Raw genomic sequence first — 25,551 nt, 5'->3', positions numbered from 1 at the left:
TATTTTTTTGTTTGGGTTGATTTAAATACACTGAAAGAAATGAAATGAAAAACTTTGTGTTACTGAAAAACAATATTTTTATTTCTAAATTTAGTTTATCCTGTTGTTTTTTGTTTACATTTTCTTACCAGATAATTCATGCTCCACTTAACTTTTCAAAGCGGGCAAAAAGTAGAACAGGTTCCCTGGATAACGCCAAATATACCCCAAGAGGGGGAAATGTTAAGGTATCCGCTTCTAAAGTATATATTCTGATTGTTTGGCTTGAGTTGTATCGCTTTCTTTAGACTTTACTAGTTTCTAGACTTGCCGCTGAGTATGCTTTTGCAGATGACATAAATGGAATTCTATTTTTAGGTGGCTTACGCTTATATAATTCATACATCCCTAAAAAGAAAATAATAAAAACTACATTTATAAAGCAGTTAAGAGGCTTTTCATTGGTTAGATGTAACAGTGTAAAAGTAAAAGTGAAAAATTTTGGTTTATAGTTTCTTTTTCTTTTCTTTTTTTTTTTGTTTTTTTGTTTTCCTTTTCCTAACAGATATTTAATGCTTCACTTGACTTTTCAAAGACGGCAAAAAGTAAAACAGGTTCCCTGGATAACGCCAACTATACCCCAAGAGGGAGTAATGTTAAGGTGTCACTTTTTAATAATAAACAGCTTTCAAGTTAAAAAAACAAATTATAAGTTGTAAATTTTCCTGTAAATCCAATATCTAAATAAAGTAAATAAACAGAGAAATCAAGATTTGTGGTAAGTGTGAACAGGGCCTCGACAACTAGAAATCTTTTAATAATGTGTAAACAACACTATGAGTGTCATGTAGTTAGATGAGGTTTGGACAATGGTTGGATTGACTAATGCAGGATTAGTCCTACATGCCTCTCTGTTCTCTCTACATTTGCCACTTGTTTAATATGCTTGTTTGTATATTAAAATAATTCATTACAGACATAGTAGATTCACATTGTTTAGTGGAATGTATTCATTTTATAATTTTTTTTTCTTTTCTTTTTTATTTGTCCACCTTTTTCTAATAGATATTTAATGCTTCACTTGACTTTTCAAAGAAGGCAAAAAGTAAAACAGGTTCCCTGGATAACGCCAACTATACCCCAAAAGGGAGTAATGTTAAGGTGTCACTTTTTAAAAGTGTCTTATGCGAGTGTTTGGTTTAAGTTGTTTCGCTCGCTTTCTTTTGGACTTCACTTCCAGTGGCTGACTACAATTTGCTACATTGTTTGTTGTAAATAATTAATATGCTTTTGTTATCTGACATAAATTCAATCGTATTTTAGGGGTGACTCCCTTTAAAAAAAATCCTAACATCTATTCTGAAATTGTCATAACATGACAATCTTAGGATCTGTTCATTTTTATATATTATATAAATACAGGTCTCTCTCTAATTAAAGACCACTTTCCTCAGCCCCAAATGAATGGATTCTATAAAAAAAAAAATTCTAATGAAAGACCACAGCTGCTAAAGACCACTGCATAACAAACCCTAGTTCCAAAAGTGGTCTTTAACAGGAAGACCTGTATATATATATTTGGCCGTTACGAAGAAAATAAAATTCTGAAGAATGAGCACCAACCAAATTGAACTTAATATCACTATGAATTCATTGATTTATTACTTTTTTACAGACTATTTAATTTATCACTATGACCATTTAAAATTATTTTCATTTACCCTCCAACATGGCTTCATTTACCACCACCTTCATTCCTTTAATTGTCAGTGGTTAATGCCCCTGTAATCCTGTAACACATAATTATAATATTCAGAATGGTTTTGGGATTGAGTTCACTTGATGGAACTAAAAACAATCTACGTAATGTGTTAAGAATATGAATATTTAAAAATAAATTAGGAAATAAATTATTTTGCAGTAATTGAATATTCAAGTATATAATTTTCACACATACATTTTATAAATATGTACTTCTATGTGGTTTTTCAAAGTTTCTCATGGTTTTTTAACAAAATTAATAAATATTTATGTTCATCGTGTTTTCAGGAATCATGAATATGTGATCTAAATCAGACTAACTGCTTTCTGCTACAATTGTACTGTTGATTATTTGAAATTAATTTGTTACGGGAATTTATGCAAAGATTGAATCTGTTGACGACTATTAAGTTTAATTATTTATTTCATTACTTATGCATTTGTGATTGCAATCACCCTTGACCCAACCTCAAAGGCCATGTGCATGAACAGCATGATCAATAATTAAATATGCATATCAATACAGATAATTTATATTAAATTTTACAATTATATATTTTACCTCTCTCCTATTTCAAACAATACAACATATTGCAGTGCCAATTATGGTAATATACCAACGCTCTGTTTACAAATTGTGTACAGCCAATTTAGACGAAATGTATTTTTAATGACATAGAACATTATTATAGGATGTAGGTCAGAGTGTCCTACGAAGTGGATATCTTCGTAAACAACAAGCAATATCGCAAATCAGCTGCTGCGCTCACTAACTTCAAAATACGTAAAGCAAATGCATGGGCAATGATACCTCTATTTTATGATAATGCATCATGTGTAATGCATTGTCCTAGCACTTTGACTTTCCTAAATCACATATTTTACTGTGTATAAACTGCTAAATTTAGAATAGAAGTAAACTCCATGAAACAAAATGTTACATTTAGAAGGTGACTTCATATCTAACAATTAGAAAAAAGTGCAACCACAAAAAGGAGAATTTAGCAATGTTTAACAGACTGTGTTTCTGACCACCTGTTTTCCATATACACCAAATGTTATGTAGGGAAGTAAACAACAAATTATGTGGGATTTTTCTTCGAGTTAACATCTATACTTGCATATCTGAATGTTTCTTTAGATTATAAACACAAAACTAGATTTTGGAAAGCGTGCCAAAAGCAAAGTTGGCTCAAAGCAGAACATACGGCATACCCCTGGCGGCGGTAAAACCAAGGTATACCATTCATAAAAGGTTGCACGCTCATTGCTCATCTGATCGTCTTGTATAAGATTGGTGGTGGCATGTGATCAGGATTTTACTAGCACAGACTATGAATTTAGATTAAAAATTGCCTGCTATTCTTAGAAACTAATAATACAATAAGCAGAGCCATGTCCATCCTTTGCCTAACTCTATGGCCTAACTTTGCAGAAGCAAGCTCCCTCGCATGATAACATCACGTTTTTAAGGTTCTTGCTTTTAAGAACCACTATATATAAAATACAGCATAATTAGAGTGTAGGTTGGTTGATTGAGGTGCAATCCTGAGTACTGTCTTTTAATCCTAACAATTTTTCGTTACAAATATCAGTGGCAAATCCAGAAATTTGAAATAATAGGGGTCTGAGGGGGACTTTTATTACAGACAGAGGGTCCAGACCTACTTAGCTCCATCATGGTTGTAGCTGGGATAACAGAATGGCACTCTACTAAGACTTAAATTTGAATGCATTTTTAAAATTTTTTTTCACATTTCAGCTATCCCATCCTCTGACCCTTCCCCTAAACACAGCTCTACTTCCTAAATGCCTTAATAGCTTTGGAGAACAATAATTAAATAAATAAAATTTTTAAATTATCAAAATGTTTTAAAATATTTCAATTCATTGCAGTCTCAGCCTGAATAGATTTATTTATTGTTTCCACCATCATAGAAAAATTTTGAATATTTAATTTAATTATAAACATGATGCATACAGCAAATGCATAAAAGATGCGATTCATGTATCCCGATTAGATTTATCTTCGTTCATGTGCGAATAATCTATTAATGGACACAATGTTCGAATGCAGGTTTAGACGACAAGCCCGGTGGTGCTAGAAAATCATGAATATATCAACCGTGAACGAAAATCAATGCTCAACTAGGCTTAGATACTTATATAGGATGATGGAGCATGAAAATCACAGCACACGTACAGTATGATGATGCATGTCTGTACAATCTAGTGTGACGTTGCTAAGTGAGAAGACAGGTACTCACTGGAAGATGGATAGAGAGGCAGACAGAAAAATGGATGGATATTAAATGGATGGATATTAAATGGATAGAAAGATAAACAGATGATAAACAGAGAGACAGATGGATGTATGGTTGCGACACAATTTATTTAAACTAGCAAATACTTTCTACTCGAAGGCTTTATCAAGATAAAATACAGAAACAGGCAGAATTAAAAATTTTATGGGCTCCAGAAATCACAATAAATAATGAATAACATATATATATATATATATAACAGATTGTGATAGTCAATGGGAGCTAGTTAATTATTAGACAAATATAACCATATTATTCAAAGTTTGCAAGGGAGTAAAAATTTAAGGATATAGAAACAATTGACAGATAATATGTCGAGGTGACCTCTACAAAGGTCATAGCCTAGTGGTAGAGTAAAAATTATTGTGGGCTATGGGTTCAAATCCCAGTACACGTAACATATTTCACAAAAGTTAAGCTCTTAGATTGTACGTTTCTCTAAAATCCTAAATTGATGTAGTACGAATTAAAGTACCTGCTTAACATTCACAGCTATATGTGCGTGTACACATGTTGTATGTGTAATGAATGTAGCAATGAATTTAAGACATTTTTATGAGATTTTCACAGTCACTGAACTTATAAATTACTGCTATCTTATATTATATGATTGTTGTTGTTCTGACACTTGTATCCTTGGCCATTGCTATTGCCACTGGCTTATTTTTTCATACACTGTTTAGCAAACCCCTGCTGGCCGATGTTAATGATTTCAAATAAAAATAATTTTTTTTTTTTTGGCCTGATTAGTATACCCACTGTGAAGTTGAATAGCTTAGCAGTTAAGATGCTTGCCTTCTAATCCCAGGGTCCTGGGTTCAATTCCTGTCTCAGCAGGACATTTTCTCACGACTTAAAACAACTCCACTTCTTAAGCCTCATAAAGAGAATTGGTTTTAAAGCATTGTTCCATCCTGTTGGATGTGAAGAACAAAATTATTTTTATTACACCATGGAGGAATTAGTCCTACCACCATATCTTGCAATAAAACATCTATTTTTTTCTCACAATAAAGAAATAAAGCATTGATTAATAATCCAATTACTGAACTGATTCAATTGCAATTACAAGGGCCTATTACTCTTAACCTCATACACTCAATAATTTCTTTTTCTTTAATCTTTCAAAAAAACAGTTCGCTAACCAATGTATAAAAAAAGTCTTGCCAGATCTTGTATGCCAGGTAGATAAATTCTTAGCATTAGTTCATTGCCATCTTGCTTGGGCATACGTGCCAACCAGGTGAAGTCTTTGAACCTGTAGTACCATCTGGCTGGCTATGCGTGACTACCCACTACCCTTAATATTCACACCAAAATACACTCACACATAATTTACGCACACATATAATGTATGCATAATGAATGTAACAATGAGTTTAAGATACTGAGTTTCTAGAGTCAATGAACTTCTGATTAGGGCATGTAGCCTGTTTTAATGCATTCTGGCTTTAGAAGAACTATGTTCCTGACAGCAGCATCTTTTTTACCTTATGCCATCTGGCTTACTATTATACCAGAGAGCTAAATACAGTATTCGGCCAGTGCTTATATGTGAGCATGTAGGAGACTAGAAACATTTATTCAGTATTAGGTATTTTCTAGTTTAAGAAATGAGAATATTTACAAAAATTATATACTTATAATACTTTTGGGAAATATTAATAACAATAATAATGATAACATTAGTTATTAATATCATCACCCAGTGAGTATTTTTCTGATTGCCATACACGAAATGAAAATTTTCCAAAATGTTTCAACACCAGATGTAAATAAATCTAACAAGACCAAATCCTGAATTTTTGCATCAAACAGTAACATTTCTATTTGCTGTTTAAATGTATTCACATTTTCTGCAACGATATCTTGTAAAACACGACCAAGTATAGGCGATTGCAAAAAGGTCACCAATTGGAACATAAAATCATTTGTTCCAAAATATCACCTTGTATGCAATATATAATTTGTACTTCTGGGAAAATAATTACATTCAGAGTTACATACAATTATCATATATGTAGATAATAACATCATGCATAGACTATAATCCAAGAGGTCATGACCTCAAATAATAAATACTAGTCTAATTATGAAAGTAAATGTACTAACATATCAAATTGACTTTAGGGCTATAAGCTGGGGGACAGGAGTATGGGAGTTTGGGGCAGTAGACTATCTGCCTATAGGTGGCTATCAAGGGAAATGGGGGCTAGGAGCTAATACGCACATGTCATGTTCCCAAAGAGATGCTGTTTAATATACTATTTAAGTGACACCTGCTTTTACTATTTATTTATGAAAGCTTTGTGAAGTATGCAACTAACACTAACAATACTAGGGTTCTCACCTGCACACTATTTAACTCTCAACAGTTTTTATTTTTTTGTGGAGGGAATGTTGTTGAAATCTGGCTACCATCATAATTGAGGGATACCACGTTTCCCACATACATATTCAAAAAAGTGAAACTTTAATGATAAGAATGGATAGATGAATAGAGAGGAGGTTTAGAGAATGGGTTAGAACAGGCCTATTTAAGATTTGTCAATACTCTCTACAATGATGTACAAATACAATACTCTATATACAGCTGAGTCCCATAAGCCCCTATAAAATATCGAGTGAACAGATATTTTTAACCATTTCATTAGACATCTTAGTAGTAGGATGCCCTCTACCATTCATGCATGGAGGTCAATTACTGAGAACCTATAGAGTACTATGTCACTATTCCACTGTAACATGTGACACTGCTTCATTACCTAGTTAAAGTACTGTACCTACCAAGCAGTTGTTATGGCTGAGCCACAGTTTATCATAGCTTTTTTGTCTGTATGTATCAGCCTAAGCCTGTTTATTTTAGTTTCTATTTATTCGCATGAGTCGAAAGCGTCGGTTCATGCACATTCATATTCACATTACTATTGGAGTTTTCACTTCAACGAAATCGGTAGTCTGAACTGTACGAAGCGAAAAAAAGTGCGCAACCAATCTGAGCTTGGGATCCGAACCAATGTCTTTGATTTGCCTAGTGAAAAACAGGCTTTATAATTGCCTATTAAAACCCTGATTAACACAGAAATTTGGCATAACCTATCTTACGAATATTTAAGTACGTATACAGACAGTTGAAAGGGCTACGTAAACTGTAACTTAGCGGTATCAAACGCTTGGGTAGTGTTCCTTAGTAATGAAGGGGTGTCACATGGTGACATAGTAATGTAACATCAACCACGCAGAACTCTATAACGCAAGAATGTCTGCATGTAGCACATCATATCACAAATTAACCATCACTTTTCTTTTTCCTCATTTTATTTTCGCTGTGTTAGATCGAGAACCATAAAGTTGACTTCTCGGGAAAAGCAGAGAGTAAAGTTGGCTCTATGGCCAATGTAAAATACACTCCACAGGGTGGCAATGTTAAGGTATTGCTTGCCTAGGATTGGTAATGTAACTGATGTATTTATCTTTTCTCCCTTCTCTTATATTTTAATCATATCTGTTTTTGTCAACAGCAATCAATCCTCGTCATTTAAGCCAGAGCAAATGAACCAAACTGTGGCAGCATTATGATTACTTTTTATTAATAATTCCTCTCACTATCTCCTGAAAATGCTGCAAATTCAATGTGAAATAGGAAATTATAATTATTTGGTATACGATTTCCAATTTCGTATGGACAGATACACTAAAATTAAGAATATTAGCAGTATATATATATATATATATATAAGTAATAATAGTAATAATAATAAATATAGAGTTATGATAATGAGAGTGATGATAATGATAATGATGATGATAATGTAGATGATAATAACAATAATGAATAATTTAAAATAACACTAAAGAACAATAACATTGAGATTGATAATGGTAATATACTGTTGTTACAACAATAACAGTAGGGATAGCAATGTTAATATAGATAGTGATAATAATGATAATGATTATAACATATAATACACACTTACTTTTAACATATGAGGGCACTGTTGGAAATACTACCCAAAAGGAGCCATTATTAACTGAAAACAATTGTCTGAAGCAGTTCCGGGGGTTGAAGGCAATTTTTTTTTTTTCCCACAGTGCCCAAAATAACTTCTTTCTTGTTCGCCAACACCTTTTATAAAACGTACATAATTCGGTTTAAAGTGCAAACAGGCACTGCGCAATATGTGCTATATAAATATAAATTATTATTTGATGAAGGGTAGTTAGTCCTAGGCTCATCACATGCTCTTGGCAATGTGATGTGATAGCAACAAGGTGTGTTTAAGCTTTTTGCACACAAGCGGCAAAACATATTGATTTTTAATCATATCTGTTTTTGTCAACAGCAATAACTCCTTGTCATTTAAGCCAGAGCAAATGCACTACAACAAATTAATGTTCAGTTGAATATAGGAAAATTATGTGGAATGTAAAATGATGATGTCACGATTGACTTATAATAGATAACAACAAAACAAAAACAATAATAATTATATAAATAATAATACCCAGTAGGAAAAATATTGATAGGATAGCTTTTGAAAATGATTATAATTAAAAAAAAACAAATAACTATAAAAATTATATGGATAATAACACTAGGTATAATATTAATAGCAATAATAATAATAATGATAATTGATAGTGATAATAATAACAATAATAAATATGAGTATATTATTATGATACTGCTTGTATCTGTATAAAATTTGCTCATGGAAAACTGAAAATGGCTGCCATTGTGTTATACTAAAATTAATTCTATTGCTAAAGTTCCGTCCCTTTTTTCCTGCTGTGTATTATTTAGGTTCTGAATCAAAAAGTGGACTTCAAAGAGAAAGCACAGAGTAAAATAGGGTCACTAGATAATACCAAGCACACGCCAGGAGGGGGGAAAGTCAAGGTAAATAAATAAGGGGATGAGGTATTTCTGTTTAATTTATGTTGTCCTATACTTTGAATACACTTTTTTCATCATTATATCTTTTCCTTACTTCTTTTTAAAATAATTACAATAAATATTGTATCCAAGTAATTTATTAATGCATCTTGATTGAATTGAATTTCAGATTGAAAACCGCAAATTAGATTTTAGCAAAGCAACGTCGAAAGTAGGTTCAAAGGATAACATAAAGTACAAGCCAGGTGGTGGTGATGTGCAGATTGTTGACGAGCAGGTTAGCTTCAAAGCAGAAGCTAAGATCGGGTCAAAGGTCAATTTGAAGCACCAGCCCGGTGGTGGAGATGTTCAAATCACTGACGAGCATCTACAATTCAAACAAAAAGCTGCTCCTAAAGTCGGGTCAAAGGCCAACATTAAGCACAAACCTGGTGGTGGTGACATCGAAATACTTGATGAACGTTTGTCTTTCAAGGAAACAGCAGCACCAAAGGTCGGGTCAAAGGCCAACATTAAGTATCAGCCAGGAGGTGGGAATATCCAGGTAGGTTATTGTACTTTGTATTTTGTTTTGATGACACAGTTACTTGTCATCATTTTGACTTCTTCTATGCTTGGTTTTGAGCACAATGGGCCAATTTCTCTCAAATTTACCATGTTTTTCCTTTATTTGTGTCTTCTTTTTTGCTTGCAGATTCTAGATGAGAAGTTGACCTTCAAGGAAAATGCGACCCCAAGGACAGACCACGGGATGGTGGTTGAAGAGGAAGTTGCAGAATGAGAAAATAAAAACAGTTTTACTAAAAAGACATGGAATAAGCCAGCCATGGTTCATCTCCAAATTTAGATGCACACACAAAAACTGATTAAACTAACAACTTAAGAATCTCTATAGTTACAGTCAGTACTACTGGTTATCTACCTAGTCAAAAAGGCATGCCTCTAGTACCTTGCTATTCAAAGAAAGAAGTATATTGTATGCCACATAGCTTACATCACTGGTGTAGCAATAGCATGTAACAATGTGCCATACAGTAGTATCAGATATATTTTGTGATGCCTGTACAACATAAAATGTAGCATGTAGGTAAAATACAATAAAACAATGCCACATAGCTAACATTATAGGTGTAGCATGTATGAAACGTGTCATAATGATAATCAAAATGTTGCATGCTACATTCCATAGATTCATCATAATGTATAGTACTGTAATGTGAAAAAAATAATCAAAAGTTGCATGCCACATATCCTACACCATAAAACATGTGTAGCATGTAACAATTTATTTCATGCTACACATTGTATGCCATAAAATAAATCCAAACTTTGATGTTCCTTACTTCTTAAAGTGTTGTAGCACATCAATAGTATTTATCTGCTATGTAATTATAAAGCTCTAAAATCCTCATTTAATTAAAATGTTATGGGGTAAATAAAAAAATTCATAACTTTCCTATCTATATTTTATACATGAAAAAAATCTGATATATATTCAAACACAAGTTTAATAGAAAAACATAATTCTTGGAATATTATTCGGTATTACTAAAGAATCTCATTCAATATTAAAAACAAACTGTTTAAATGACAGATCCTTGACTGAATATAATGTACAGGCCCAAAATAATATATGATGATAAATTATTTATATAAAGAAAAAATTGATTGAGGAAATGATTGCACTTAAAAAAAACTTTGGATGTAAATAATTAATTAACCAAAACAAATTTTATAAATAAATTGGGTTAAATAAAATTAATAGGATGAAATTTAAAGATCCTGTATATCTTTCTACAAAAAATGTACATTAAAAACATCTTTATTAGAACTGATGTTAAGTAAGTTAATGTTATTTAAAAATTATTAGCAAACACATAATAACATACAAAAATGTACCATTAAAAGATTTAAAAAAAAAGGCTTCATCAGGTGAAGATTCCCATGTTAACATAACATAAATTGATAACGCAATTATGTGAGGTTGGCAAAATAAAGTTTCTAATATCTTTTATGTACAGTACCAAAAATGGACTGTTAAGATTTGTATCAATTAATGTTTAGTAATAATCCAAATTTGTAAATTTATCCGTTTTCCAAACCGTTTTCCATGAATGTAACGATGCAAGGTAGATTTAGTTGGTGCACTACTAAAAACAATTTAACAGCTATAATAACAATCAGTTGTATCTTAAACAATCATCAGTGTTCTATAATTGAAGATCCGTGTTTGTACTAGGCTATCATATTAAACTACAATAATTGTTTCTAATTAGGTGTCTTTGATTTATCATCATAATTAACAAATTTAACTGAAGGTTTTTTAGTTGAAACAGTGTTGATATAAAGAAATCTATACTTCTGATTGCATGGTTAGACTTTTAGAAAACCGTAAATCGCTTGAGGTATGGTCGTACCATATTAGGGAGCTTTTGATTGCACGACAACAGTAAGATGTAGAACATAATGACGTTACTAAAAGTTATCTGCGCATGCGAGAACGTTAAGTTCTCCTCGTTGCGCAGATTCTAGGACGCAATTTGGCCAAATATATGTATGCAGAAAATGTAGGACGCTCGGGAGGACGGTCACGAATGAGTAATTCAGTTCTAGCGCTGCTAAATCAGAAGCTCCCTATTAAGAGATAAGGGGCCTATAATAGTGTACCCAGGTATATGAAGATTTAAGGTAGTTCAACAAAAGATTTGTGGCAATGTGTATGAATATACGTAGTATACTAATGGTATATTTCTTTGATGTTTGTGCTTTAAGAATTCATTATTAAATGTTGCAGATATTAATTTATGAATGAATTTCTTCAATATTGATTTCAAGTCAAGTTGTAAATTTATGTATATGGTTGTTAATAATACAAGTAGTAGATTGTGGAAATAATTATTATGAATTTGAAATTTAAAAAAAAAAAATTGAGTACTGTATTTAATTTGTAAACAAAAAAGAAAAAATCTATAAATGGCTGGTAGAAATTATTAAAGAAATGTAAAGAAACAGAATATAATTTGGAACACGAGTTTTAATTTCAGAAAATCGGAAATGTACTGGTGAACTTTTACCCTATAACATAGAACAGACTAAGAAATGAAAATTGTATGTCATTATAAGTTATTATAAGTATTAATATGTTGTATTTATTGTGTGTGCTTGGCTACTGAAATAATGCATTGTACTTTCGGTAAAAATAATACCTTTTTACACTTCTGAAGAGCACACAATTGAAGTTGTTGGAGTGAATGAAAATGGTCACTACTCTAAATCATTGCAGCATTTTATTTTCAAGGCAAAAAAAGTTTACTGTTTATTCTAGTCTTCATCTGCTAAATATATATTAACTACCGATACCTACAATGGTTGCTTAAATCATTTCAGCGTTTTTATTTTCAAGGCAAAAAAAACTTTACTGTTTATTCTGGTAGTCATCTGCTAAATATAAATTAAATACCGATACCTACAAATGGCTGTTTAAATCATTGCAGCATTTTATTTTCGAGCCAAAAAAACTTTACTGTTTATTCTGGTATTCACCTGCTAAATACATATTAAGCAATGGCTGCTTATTAAAATCCAATTCGCTTTTAGATATTTATACATATATAAGTGTGTTGAAAGCATATCATTATTCATATAAAAATTTATTTATGCATATAAGTGTTTAATTCAGCATTTGCATGTTCATATGTGGGGGAACACTTGGTGTAGTGGTTGCAACAGTCTTAAGGTCGGGAGTTCTATTCCCACTCTAGTGTTTTGTGACCCTATAGAGAGCCAAGTATGCGTTGCAATGGACATTTATTCCACTACTGGATTAATAATGTGACGTGGGCTTTATAGGATTGGAATAATTTTTGTCATAGTTATATTCAGATATGGGTTCTAAAAATTAAAAAAATATTAACCCAATTTATCTTAAACAATTGCATATGAAGAAGATGGATAATATCAAGTAAATGTTATATACCAAATCAAAGCAATGATTCTGGAAATTTACAACGATAATAATTCTCTAAAATTAAAGCAGATTATATTCTTGCCAAGAAATTTTGGAAAAAACGTAATTTTTTACATGTGGCAAATGAGTTCAGATTTTTTTTCCATTTTGAGTTTTGTCAACAGTAGATATACAGTATATGTAATTAGTGTTATATTAACAGATTATCCTGTGTTTTTTGGCAGCTTGTAAATATTATTGGAATTTCTGTGGTGTTTATGGTATGCAAGTTTCTAGTAAATAAATGTGTTGACAGAATGAGCCTGTTTTCTCCAATTGTCTCTTATTTTGCGATTACTGTAGTGACCGACACCGAAGTACTGTATTTTATTAAGACAGATCAAATAATATGATTTAATCATTACTTACAATAATACCATATACAATTTACAATTATCAGATGATCATTATATTACATCACAATCTTTATATATATTTATTTGTTTATTATTTACTTATCAAATAATATCATTGGTTTTCAAATACTGAGATTTAGTAATTCTTCCCACTAAAGATTAAATAAGCATTACAACTTTTGCAAATATTACTACAACTATGGCTATAAGATAACAATTACACTATTAATTACAAACTATAAGGAATTCATTTGTTTATTATTTACTTTGTGATCATATGACACCCTTTTCAAATATTGAATTTACTATTCCTCAAAATAATGAATATGACTTTTGCAACTTGAGCAAATGTTCCTACAGCTATCAACTGATACTACGACGATGACGGTGATATTGATGATGATGATGATAATAATGATGATGATGATGACGACGATGACAGCGATGATGATGTCGATGATGTTGATGGTGATGATATTGATGATGATGATGCTGATGCTCATGATGTTGATGATGATGATGTTGATAATGATGATAAACAAATATGAGATGACCATTATTCACTGGGCTTTAGTTCAGAACATTCCATTACCCTTTTAGTATTACACTCATGTACTGAACTATTATTCTATTTTTATATATTTCAACACACCAGCATGTCTTCTCAAGACATGAACAAAGCCTTTAACATCTTCGTTCACAACAGCCTGCCAACAGATATTCCCATATGTTTTTTTTTTATTATTATATTTTTATACGGAATTTTGAATGTTATATTTTTGTTTTGTTTTGATTCTTTTGAAGAAAAATTTCAGCTACAGTTTGATATAAATATTTTTGTCTAACCTAAATGCTAAACTAAAAACTTTCATAAACATAAATATGGCAGCTTTTCACAATTTCTAATTTTGCACAAGCACACAAAACTTTCGAGAATCAGAATTTTGAACATTTTTGGGTTTTTGCATTTTATAAAGATATACTGAAGAACAATTTCTGCAAAATATCAATCACTAAATCTAACTGAAAAGTAATGTATATTAAAACTATTTTCAAAACACAAATATTAATATTAAACTATTGATTTTGGAATCGTTGGAAGCAGTTCTCTCAAAACCTTCATGGCTGATATCCAAAGAAACTAAATATCATAACTTTGCTCAACCAATTTCCACCAAATAAACACTGCTTACAGAAGAATCCATACAGAATCTAAGAATGCTAACATTTTTCTCGCGAACAGCTTATATTTCCAGAGCCAGTCACAAATATTAGTAAATGCAGTGCAACTTAACCAAGGCCAGTGCACATAGGTGTGATGAGGTGAGTTGTTACCATTCCAAACTGCTGTCATAAATTCACTAACCTTCTAGTACTATTGTCTTTAGTCATCACCTCAATGCTGGTATTGTGAGTGTAAGTAAATCTTCAGCAGCAATTACGTTATCGCATTGGAAAGCATCCTTCGCTTGCTGTAATAATTTGTCTGTTGTCTGTTCATCCCCCTAAAATTAAAAAAAATTAAAATTAAAGCTTATACAGTAACCTATGACATCATCTATAAACTCTTGGGATGAGACTTTTGGGAGTTATTTCCAGACATGATCACTGTGCCTGATAATCATCGACTGACACAATTCTATGAAGAATGCTATGCCAAGATGCTCAAATGGTAGCAGAGTTTGATTCGCCGGTCAACGGTCCTACGACAAAGTACATCCCCGGCTTTCTAATGTAAAAACTAAGATGAACATTTCAGAATCATTAAAAAAAATGTACGTCTATTTCAAACCTTTAACTCGCTATCTTTAGTTTTGTAGCGTTGACTAAAGTGCGTTATTACTAGCTTTTTGGCTCCAACACTACGTGCAAATTCACCAGCCATCTCTGAAAAAAACATTACAATTTTTACAATCTTTATTTTGGTAACAGGAATTGAAAAATATTTTGTGTACACTGTTTACTAGCAGGTACTGTAGGTATGCAGACATTTGTTAGGAAGGAAATTAGAGTTATGAAAGATAAATAAAAGAAAGTAATGACGAATGACACCTAATCAAAGTTAAATTAAAATTTGGCAGCTGATTGGTTTGTTTTGAACTGGTCTTTTTGGCCTTGTGAGAAGGCAATTTTCAAAAATTATACAGTTGATTTATTGGTTGATTTTTAATTTTACTGATTTTTTTTCTGGTGAATTGTTATTAATTCTTACCTGGTGTCGAGTGTCCATTCAACACACATTTCTCCTTCATCTCATTCTCCATAGTGGCTTCATGGACCATCACGTCTACATCCTGAAGAAGAGGAGCAGCTAGGGAAGCATCACATGTATCCCAAAGGAAAGCTACAGGGATACCAATTAAAAAGAACAGAAATGAGCCACATCAGATAGTTTGTCATCATAAATAACTTGGCAGTGCTGTTTCAAAATAATCCTGACAAAATGGTCTATATATATGGTATGATTTGGTATGATTCAAGATTTAAGTGCAGTATATGAAATCTGTTTTTTTGAGGTGGGAATACACAAAATCAATAAATCAATCAACATTTATTTATTTCCACAATTTCAATGACATAAGAATAAATATGGAATAATGATATCAAGTGAAAGTAATAAAAACAAATTGTATGAAAATTACAACATTGTGAAAAAAGGATGCCACAGAAAGAGATGGCTTTTAAACGGGCACCCCTTAAATTATGACAATGTTCAACTAAACAAAGAGTTTTTAAATGGTCTATTTCAAATTCAGAAATCCTCAACCATTTCTGATTTCAAAGCTCAACTAACTAAATACTTGATCGCAAGATACTGATTTGTGTTTTTCTGTTTTTATTTTGAATATTCCTTGTTTTTACAAATTTAGTACCTTTCTTTTTTACAGTACTAAAATTCTGAGTTAATTTTCAAATAAGGATTTTTAAATTTGGTTAACTTTTTAATTTTTTTAATTAAGTTTTTCTTTTGCCTTTACTGTATATTTTGATGATGGAGCAAGGGCAGTTTACTATTTGGGCTCGTGCCTATTCCTTGCTCCTGGCAAGATTGTACTTTTACTTTGCCAAATAAATATTATTATTATTATTACTATAAATCATTATCATTATTAAAAGTAAATTACAACATGAATACCTAGTAGCATTTTTAATTATGAAGTTGTGATGATCCAAAACACATATTTTAAAACGATTAAGATTTTACAGTGCATTTGAACTAATCAGATTAAAAATATAAAATACTCTCATTAGAAGTTATATGTATTTCATGCCAACTGAAATTTCTATAATCTTCTCTAGGGTTATGGTTAGGGGGATTAAACAATACTGCAATTTGAAATTTGTTATTGTTCACCGTTAAGTTTTATTTTGTTATTAATGTGCTCAAACTGAATACATCAAACCAAAACTATTGCGTGTACATTATCTTCAACATGTTGATTTAAAAATACTCTACTTGGGTAAATGTTGGCTTAGAGGTTAACATGCTTACCCTCTAAACCCATGGTCCTAGGTTCAATTCCTATAACAGCATGACTTTTTCTCATGACTAAAAATAACTCTACTCCTTAAGCCTTATAAAGAGACTCCGCTGATAAAAGCATCACATTATTTCATTTAATTAAGAGGGCCCCAGACCTTCTAGGATATGCTGGAAGGGTCATCCTCTATAAAATATGGTTTTTTTAAAAAATGTTTACCAATCTTTCTACCAGCTCTAGGAAGACCAAGCACATCCTCTGGTTTTATAACAGCGCCCTCTGAAGTCGTAATTGATTCACCTTTTTTTAGTTGGCCATATAAAGGTCCAGCTGGAACACCTAGCTCTTTTAATCGCTTTACATCTAGCCTAACAGGAACAAAATTAAAATAGAAAACAAGATTTTATTAAAAAAAATTAAAAAACAGAGTCTTAGCCTGCTACACCTGAGAAAATTCAGCTTAAGTTAGAATATTATTTGGGAAGACTTTTTCACTCTACATTTAATACAATGTTTATATATAGACAGGTTAATTACAATACGGTTTAATAATAATAATGGTGGGCTTATAAGGCGCACATTGTCATGACCTCTATTATATTACTTTATTTATTTATTTTTTCAACCAACATGTCATTTTAGGCATAACAAGCAGTGGCCAAGCACCAAATTGCATGTTATTTATAATCAAATTGAATTTTTAAAAAGTTTTATTCCATTATAAAAAGGATTAAAATATTACAATATAGTTAAAATATGTATACATCAGAAAAATGCAATAATTTAAAAAAATCAAAATACTTGTAATAAAAAATTACATAACAATAAAAAATTTACAGCAAAAATTTGAGTAACTGAATAGAAAATTCATTATGAAAACGATTTATAAAATACAGTTAAAAAAGTTGAACATCAGAAAAATGTAAACATCAGAACATCATGCTCATCACAATGTAGAATAGGAAAGGTAAACAACCTACTTTCCTGGTTGCTCCTTTTCTGTAACTATGTAACCAAATGTTGGCACTCTATGCTTCAATGGGGCAGCCTGAACCAATATGTTGTCGTTTTCAAAACTACAGAAGATAACTATGGCGATAAATACAGCTGAAATATTAAATGATCATAAGTATTTTGCATCATCCCTTTAACGTTTGGCATCACTTCTTCTACAATGTTGCAACATTCTGCCTTTGCTAGATGCAATTACATTAGATTGACACAGACGTTCAGATTCAGATTCAAATTTATCTGTTTAATATGGAAAGTACATTTTCGGGTCGTTAAATTTTTATAAAAAATATTTGTTCCATATAGATAAAATATACATTAGCAGAGGTCCAAAGTTGGTGAAGTGAAATTTCTGGGTAATTTGTCGTTTATTGAAGTGAAATTTCTGGATTAAGTTTTTGGTGTATTAACTACTGTACATGTATGACATGTTAATTCAACGTGTGTCATGCTGTTACCAGAAGCCATTATAAATATTTAACAGAAACAATAGTAGTCCGCTTTTTGTAAGTGCAAACAATAGGCAAAATAAGTAATTTTCAGGTTTTGTTGAATTTAGGTGGTGATGCAAAGGCAAGGAGTTGTTCAAATAATATAATGTAAATAATACAATTCTTATGACGTTCTATAGAAATGTCATTCAGAGTGTGCTAACTGTAAATCTCATTATATTATTTGCAGGGCTGTCATGTGAAAATAAAAAACAATTAGAGAAATTAGGAAACGTGCAGGCAAAATTATTTGTGCTGACCTACCTACTATTAATGCTATCTATGAAGGTAGGGTTTAAAAAAAAATTAAACTGATCATTGATGATCCTACACACCCACTAAATGAGTACTACTATGTTTTTAATAGATCAGGAATTAGACTGCGCCCACTTAAAGGAAATCACGATCGTCTTAGAAAATGTTTTGTGCTAAATTATTGCCACCTATACAACTCGCTTGTTAAAAGATAGATCTTGACCCAGTTTGTTGATCTGTATCGATTGTAAATAGCTATATTAAATTTGATTAATATAGGCTTTTATGTAATGTATTATTAATCTTTAATTATTCTACTTATATATTTGTAAAATTTTATTTTGTTTTTGACTTATGTGACTATTGTAGTTTTGAGCTTGTCAACGAAACAAATTTCCTTTCTTGGACAAATAAAGTTTCTGTATTCTGTATAATTGATATAGCAACATTATAATACACATAATATAAGTTAATGGTACTGAACAGAATTAACAATCTAATAAATTAAAAATTATATCAATAAATGTAATTACAATTGATGGCAATTGACAATGATTATTATAGAGGTATAATTGAATTTCTACAATAATGATAATTTTGTTATACTCTAAAAATTGCTAAATATTAAAATCTTACATATTCCATACTCCATGTTCATCTTTTGCGATGGTCCGTCCCGGCAACTCGGAAGGATGTTGAGGTTCAACGGTATCATAGTTGGATTGCCAATCCTAAAAAATAAACATACATTACTCAAAAGTTGTAATGGGAGCTTTAGATTTTAAGAATTTAAATCCTACAACAAAATTTTACATAAATCAATAAAAACATGTTTCAACATACTTCCCAGTCTTCTGGTAACATGTCATCAGTAATTTGTAATTCATTAATTATGAGTGGGTAGTTCAACTGCGACCTCGATACATCCATACTCGTTCTGACGTATCTTCGTAATCCAGTGGGACCATATAGTTCAATGGGATCACGGTCTTCAATTGTCCCAAAGCTGATTGTGTTCAAAAAGCCAGGAAGACCATACAACTGTTGAAGAGAACAACCTACGATTGAAAATCATTATCTACTCCATTTTAGATATGGCTGTTGCTAAAGGCCTACTGTATGTTTTTCTTTTTTAATCTACAAAAGATATGGTTGGATTTTCTGAATGGTGGGTGCCCATGATAAAAACGATGCAGCAAGTAACTATGTAGGATTGATTTGTATGAACACCCTTACAGCGTTCTACTTATCTGAGTACGGACGATCAACAAGAGGGGTGGGTGTAATATACCTGCCAACTTGCCGTCTGGTGCGCCTTCTATTTTATTTTTTAAAATTGTAGTGGTGGAATTACAGTCGGTAGCTTTGTTAAAAGAACTTTATGGCCTGTATTCACATTTTAATGATGAATTCACTTCATTTTTATGAATTCAGCGTACAATGGGCTTATAAATTTTATCTTTTATAAAATTATTGATGCATGAGATATTTATACATTTTATCTTTTATAAATTATTATGATGCGTGAGATAAACGTGGGCGTGAGATGTAAAAAGTGGATGCTCCTGCATTATGCATAAGAGTTGGCATGTGTAGCATAAAAATGTAAGCCTTTTTGCATCATGAAATGCTTTAATGTCAAGCTTGTATATATTTTGTATACAGGTCTCTCTCCAATTAAAGACCGCTTCTAGGACTGGTCTTTAGCAGCTTTGGTCTCTAATTCGAATAATAAAGATAAAAGACATTTGTTAATTTGGGATCACAGAATAGTGGCCTTTAATTTAAGGGGTCTTTAATTACAGGGAGAGACCTTAATTGTAAAATATATTGTCACACAAAAAACTGTCTTACATGATCACCGTGAAGATGAGTTATGAAAACTTTTGTAATTCTTCCTGCTCGTATAATACTTCGCTGGAGCTGAATTTGTGTTCCTTCTCCACAGTCAAACATCCAGCATTCCCCTTCTGAAATAACAATTTTGTAATTTTCATATTTCTATAATTAATTACCCTCTTTTTAAGGCCAACCAAGGGTGATGCCATCAGTATACAGTAGATTACATGGGCCACCAACAGCGCTTAGCTCGCAGTCAGAAACTGTCAACAGGTCCTACCAGGTTGGACAGGTTAGCTTCTCTTTCACCACCCCACCCCAGCAGCCCTTGGGTAACATCATGGATACATTTTATACATTTTACTTTAAATTATAATTTTATATTTGTCCTTGGGTCACTCTGCCTTAAATTTTTTCATCCTTTTTGGAAGGGGCCTTTAGACATTGTTCATGAGTAGGCCCAGGCCACATCTCTATCTAGCTGTTTGACTCCACTGCAGGAGGAACCTCTGAACATCGAATTGTCATTCTTCTCTTCTCTGCAGCGTAACAACTGGGAAAAATGAAAATTCTGCAAGATTGAGTCTAAAAAATCCAAAGATTGCTTTAAAATCCCAAGATACACAAAATATTACTGTATATACAACTTCATTTTAAAATCCAATTTTAAAGCTTTATCAATTAATTTTATTATACTGTACTGTACAACGAAACAGTGCCTGGATTTTCGAGACCAATAACTTGTTCCTTTTGATATTATATACCTTATATGAACTAAAATCATACATAAAATATGACAGGCCAATTGTCTTTATTTAATTTGTATTACACAGAAAATATTCCAGTAGCATACTCTTACTTTAATAGAAAAAAGGCGTTGATTGTTTTAACTTCTTTCTCACATGTAAGCTGGTAATAGTAAAGTACTGTATTTTTTATGAATTTTATTGAACTTATAATTGTCAAATTAAAACACTATGAAAAGCATTTGCAAACTATGAGATGGTGCATTATTTCTTGGCATCTAAATGCAATATATTTGCTCAACTTTAGCCCTTACGTGCTGAAGCAAAAAGCCTATCCACCAATCCATTGGGACACATTATGATCAAGAGATTTAGTTAAAAAATTCACCATATTTATTTTTAGAAAAATGATGAAAATGGCTTTAACCATTGTTTTTATCAGAATTGAAAAAAAAATACTCAGACCTTCCAATGGGTCTCATTTTGAACAAATCAACCCTCATTCAATTGTGAACATAGGTGTTACAAGTAACTTGGTCTTAGAAGCCTATAATATGTACTGCTTGATAGAACAGAAAAATGAAAAGTTCCATCATTCAAAAATCCCAAGATTAAATGAAATGTTAACAAAAAATCCCAAGATGTCATTAAAAATTCCAATATCTTGCGATAAATCCCAAGCAGTGGTCACACTGCTTCTCTGTACATCTCTCAAGATCTACGTAATGTCTATTCAGTCCAGTCACTAGGCCTCCTATCGTAGGCTTAGACCCTCCTATCGTAGGCTTAGACCCTAGGCCTAGCCTAGACTGGACCTAGGTCTAGGCCTACACCGCTCTTCTTGAGGATCACCCTGCAACACGTTTACGAACGGATTTCAATCAAATAGAACCATTATTTACCATTTCTAAATATCAGAGATGATGCACATCTATTGGGAGATGGATAAGCCTGTCTCTTATACACATCTAGATGTGTATAAGAGACAGCATTAATTATGAGTGGGTAGTTCAACTGCGACCTCGATACATCCATACTCGTTCTGACGTATCTTCGTAATCCAGTGGGACCATATAGTTCAATGGGATCACGGTCTTCAATTGTCCCAAAGCTGATTGTGTTCAAAAAGCCAGGAAGACCATACAACTGTTGAAGAGAACAACCTACGATTGAAAATCATTATCTACTCCATTTTAGATATGGCTGTTGCTAAAGGCCTACTGTATGTTAAAAAGGATAATTTTAAAAACTTTTTATGATGAGTATTTCAGTGGAAGATTCAAGGGGCCCAGCCGGCCCACCATCCCTAATTTTTTTTTTTTTTTTTTCGAAATTTAAAAGTGGAGAAAAATGAAAATTATATTCAAATTTAGTCTGAGAGTGCCATTTCCGACCAACTAGAGGTGCCGTAATCATAAATTTTCTTATCTCAGCCCCAGCCATGGTGGAGCTGAGGTCGCCTACACTCTCCATCTGTAAAGGTCCCTCTGTAGGCCCAGCTCTATTTCAAATTGTTCGATCCGCCACTGGATATTTCAAAAATTTCGTATGGAAATTGCATTGCTTAAAATAAATTAAAAGGCTATAGGCGCCAGAGCTTCTCGGAGACTTCGCCCCCTGGTACCCAACCAAGACTTTATTTTTAATTTCGTTCCCCCCCCCCCCCCCCCCCCACCCCACTTTCAACCACGGATCGACGCCCTTGATTGTTTATTCCATCACGATAATAACAATTACCATTCAATAATAGTAATAAGTATATTCCTAGAGCATTTTTTGCAAGTGTTTTCACACGCATGGAATATTCAGTACATTTTCACGACAGGTTGGGCAAAATTGCACCTAAACGCCCCCCAACGAAAATCCAGGTACACAATAGTTGAACCAACTTCAAAATACAACAAATACAAATGTGCGTGACGATATTTTATTGCTATAGAAATGTGATTTAAAAACGTATATTGAATCTCCCACTGAGTATTCAATATATTTCCACGACAGGTTGGGCAAAATACATATAGGCCCCCTAATTGCTTCTCCTGACGCAAATCCAGGTATTGTCTATCGTCACGAAAATAACATTTACCATTCAATAACAGAACAGTCATCGACCTACTTGCAGTGAATTGAATCTAAAATGTATTCATGATGTTATGATGATCTGAAGTGTTTAAAAACGTACACAATAATAGTTCAACCAACTTTAATACCACAAACACAAATGTAGACAGAAATTGGCTAAAGTGGAACAGAGTGATAAACTATAAATATCTTTTAATATTTTCCAAGATAATTGTTGTTGTTTTTTTACTTGCAGCGTTTGGGAAATAGGTAATAGGTAAATTGTAATGAATATAATCAATAATATATAGCATCTAAAACCTATTATTATTGAAGGGTCCTTTTAAAGTTTAAATAGGATTTATATGAAAAGTTATATTTTTAGATCATTAGACCTATTGAACGAGCCCCCAATAGCCCCGGGCCCCAGTGCTGTGCACTGACTGCACTGTCCATACCTACGCCACTGGACCTAAGTATTATTAGTGGTTACATAACGTTTGCTATTCACTGTATCATGCGTAATATAAGTGGAAGACCATAATTTATTGGAAATATACCTCTCTCTCTGGTAGGGCCTACAGTACAATCAGTTTAAAAGTGTAAGGTATAGGATAGTGTGGATTTAAACATTTTCCTAATGGTAATGTTCAAAATAAGCGTCAAGGAAAGTATGTATGATTGTTGGAAAAAATGTTCAACATTTTATTTTGAATTCTCACCCTGACTTTCGCCTGGGCGCAGTGGGTGAAGGTCTGGATCCGCGTCTAGTTAGCATGAATTTTGTAAGCCATGACCCATAGTATTTTGTTACGTTTCTTCACAGAGGGGGGTTCGTCTGAACCCCCTGAACTCCCTGGATCCGCCACTGCAATGTGCTAATAGTTAATATAACTTTTAACGATGCGAAGCGAAGACGAAGTCCCCCAATTTGGTGATTAAATCGGCAATGCCCTAAGAAAGCTTCAAGCAACAAATTGAAATGCTTAAAAAATAAAGTGCATGTTTTACTAGAGTGCACGAGAAGCACACACACAAGACGAGTGACCATTATTTTTTGTTCACGGTAAACAAAGGCGGGTGGCTAGCCACCCTATTCACCACCCCGCCCCCCCCCCCCCAGATACGCCACTGATTGGGGTTTTGTATTTTTAAAAAAAGCAAACTATATTTGTAAATTGAATTATATAATTTTGTAATTGTATTTGTAGATTTACGATTTAGGCCTATATTTGTAAATGGGAGCAACTTTAATTGTGTAATTGTTAATCACCCTAGGAATTTAAATTATTTTTACGTATGTGTGTCAGAAGGTGCACAAATGAATGGTGTAGTAGTGTGAGACAGGGGCGGTTTTGCCACTATTTTAAAAATTTCAATGCATATTTATGTTATGTGCTACTCATTTATCTATTCTGGAACTGTTGTGTGCCCCCTCCCCATTTGAAAATTTTTGGATCCGCCCCTGTGACAAGTATAGTAATAATGACATCATACCAATTTTCGTCTAAAGTTCAAAACCCACTGTTTTTTTTTTAAACATGTGGAAAGGATAACATTGGCTAAGTTAGTATAATTTAAGATATATCATTATTTTTATGAATGTGGGTATGTTTGTTTGTTTATTTATTTATTTACTCTAAGATAGAGAATGGCAGGCTATAAAGGAAATTTCTATTCCCAGTAGGATTCACTTACCATATACATTCAGAACAAATTGAACTTTATTATTTTTTAACCTAAAAATCCATTAAATACGACTTGCTATACATAAGGCTATAGGCGTCTATCTCGGAACCGACTGGGGCTTTCCCCTGCCTCCCAGGCAAAGCTTGAGCAAATTGTTAGATCGAAAATAGAAATAATAGAAATTTTAAAGTACGGTAATTCGTATGTAACTCGCACAGGTTGTTGTTCGCACAAGTGGATCTTCTTCCGCTCGAACTAGCATCCGCTCAAAAAAAAAAAATCCGCTCGAATTCGCTCGAATTGGCCTTCGCTCGAAGTGGCATCCGCTCGAATTGACTGGCTCCCAGGCTGGGACATGAAAGGTTGTTGTTTGTTGTTATTTCGCAATTCGCGACGTCATCAACGAGTACAATACATTCGCGACGTCATCAACGACTACAATACATTCAATCCCGTAACATGATTGGTCTATTTTTCTAATGAATTTTTCCAACATTTTTGTCTATTTAAAAAAAAGTGTGTAAGTTGTGGAGATGGTAACAATCATAAATCGATTATAAATTTAATTATACATTTTTAGACAAAAAATAAACCCTCTTGGCCCACGACCCATTTTTTTGACACCATGACCATGCGTAATATTAACCTGCA

At 32.5% G+C, this 25,551-nt stretch overlaps 2 protein-coding genes across 24 annotated transcripts in view; one reads left to right on the top strand and one right to left on the bottom strand.

Moving 5' to 3' along the window:
• The window catches only part of LOC117108084 (microtubule-associated protein tau-like), a 59,066-nt gene extending 45,835 nt beyond the window's left edge, over nt 1-13,231 (top strand). For 9 of the 22 annotated variants that reach the window (XM_033249963.1, XM_033249960.1, XM_033249958.1 and 6 more), the window contains 5 exons: nt 132-227; nt 7,400-7,495; nt 8,872-8,967; nt 9,134-9,508; nt 9,659-13,231. In XM_033249963.1, coding sequence (XP_033105854.1) covers nt 132-227; nt 7,400-7,495; nt 8,872-8,967; nt 9,134-9,508; nt 9,659-9,745 — 750 coding nt within the window. In that variant the 3' untranslated portion in view covers nt 9,746-13,231. Of the gene's footprint in view, nt 1-131; nt 228-2,881; nt 2,978-7,399; nt 7,496-8,871; nt 8,968-9,133; nt 9,509-9,658 lie in introns of all 22 variants that reach the window. The other 13 variants (XM_033249975.1, XM_033249969.1, XM_033249964.1 and 10 more) reach the window with 8 other exon arrangements.
• Nucleotides 2,984-22,101, bottom strand: LOC117108087 (zinc phosphodiesterase ELAC protein 1-like; the record flags this gene model as incomplete). Of its 2 annotated transcripts, XM_033249981.1 has the most annotated exon segments (10): nt 2,984-4,978; nt 14,693-14,831; nt 15,119-15,213; nt 15,539-15,670; nt 17,028-17,176; nt 17,789-17,884; nt 19,202-19,296; nt 19,409-19,606; nt 20,420-20,535; nt 22,053-22,101. In XM_033249981.1, coding segments are annotated over 9 exon segments (1,044 nt in total), but the record flags the coding sequence as incomplete, so codon positions are not given.
• Nucleotides 22,102-25,551: the final 3,450 nt, after the last annotated feature.

This window comes from Anneissia japonica, unplaced genomic scaffold (assembly GCF_011630105.1).
Source record: "Anneissia japonica isolate Jap-2015-1 unplaced genomic scaffold, ASM1163010v1 scaffold287960_len3192837_cov198, whole genome shotgun sequence".
Taxonomy (NCBI): domain Eukaryota; kingdom Metazoa; phylum Echinodermata; class Crinoidea; order Comatulida; family Comatulidae; genus Anneissia; species Anneissia japonica.
This window is presented reverse-complemented; position numbering and strand designations above follow the sequence as displayed.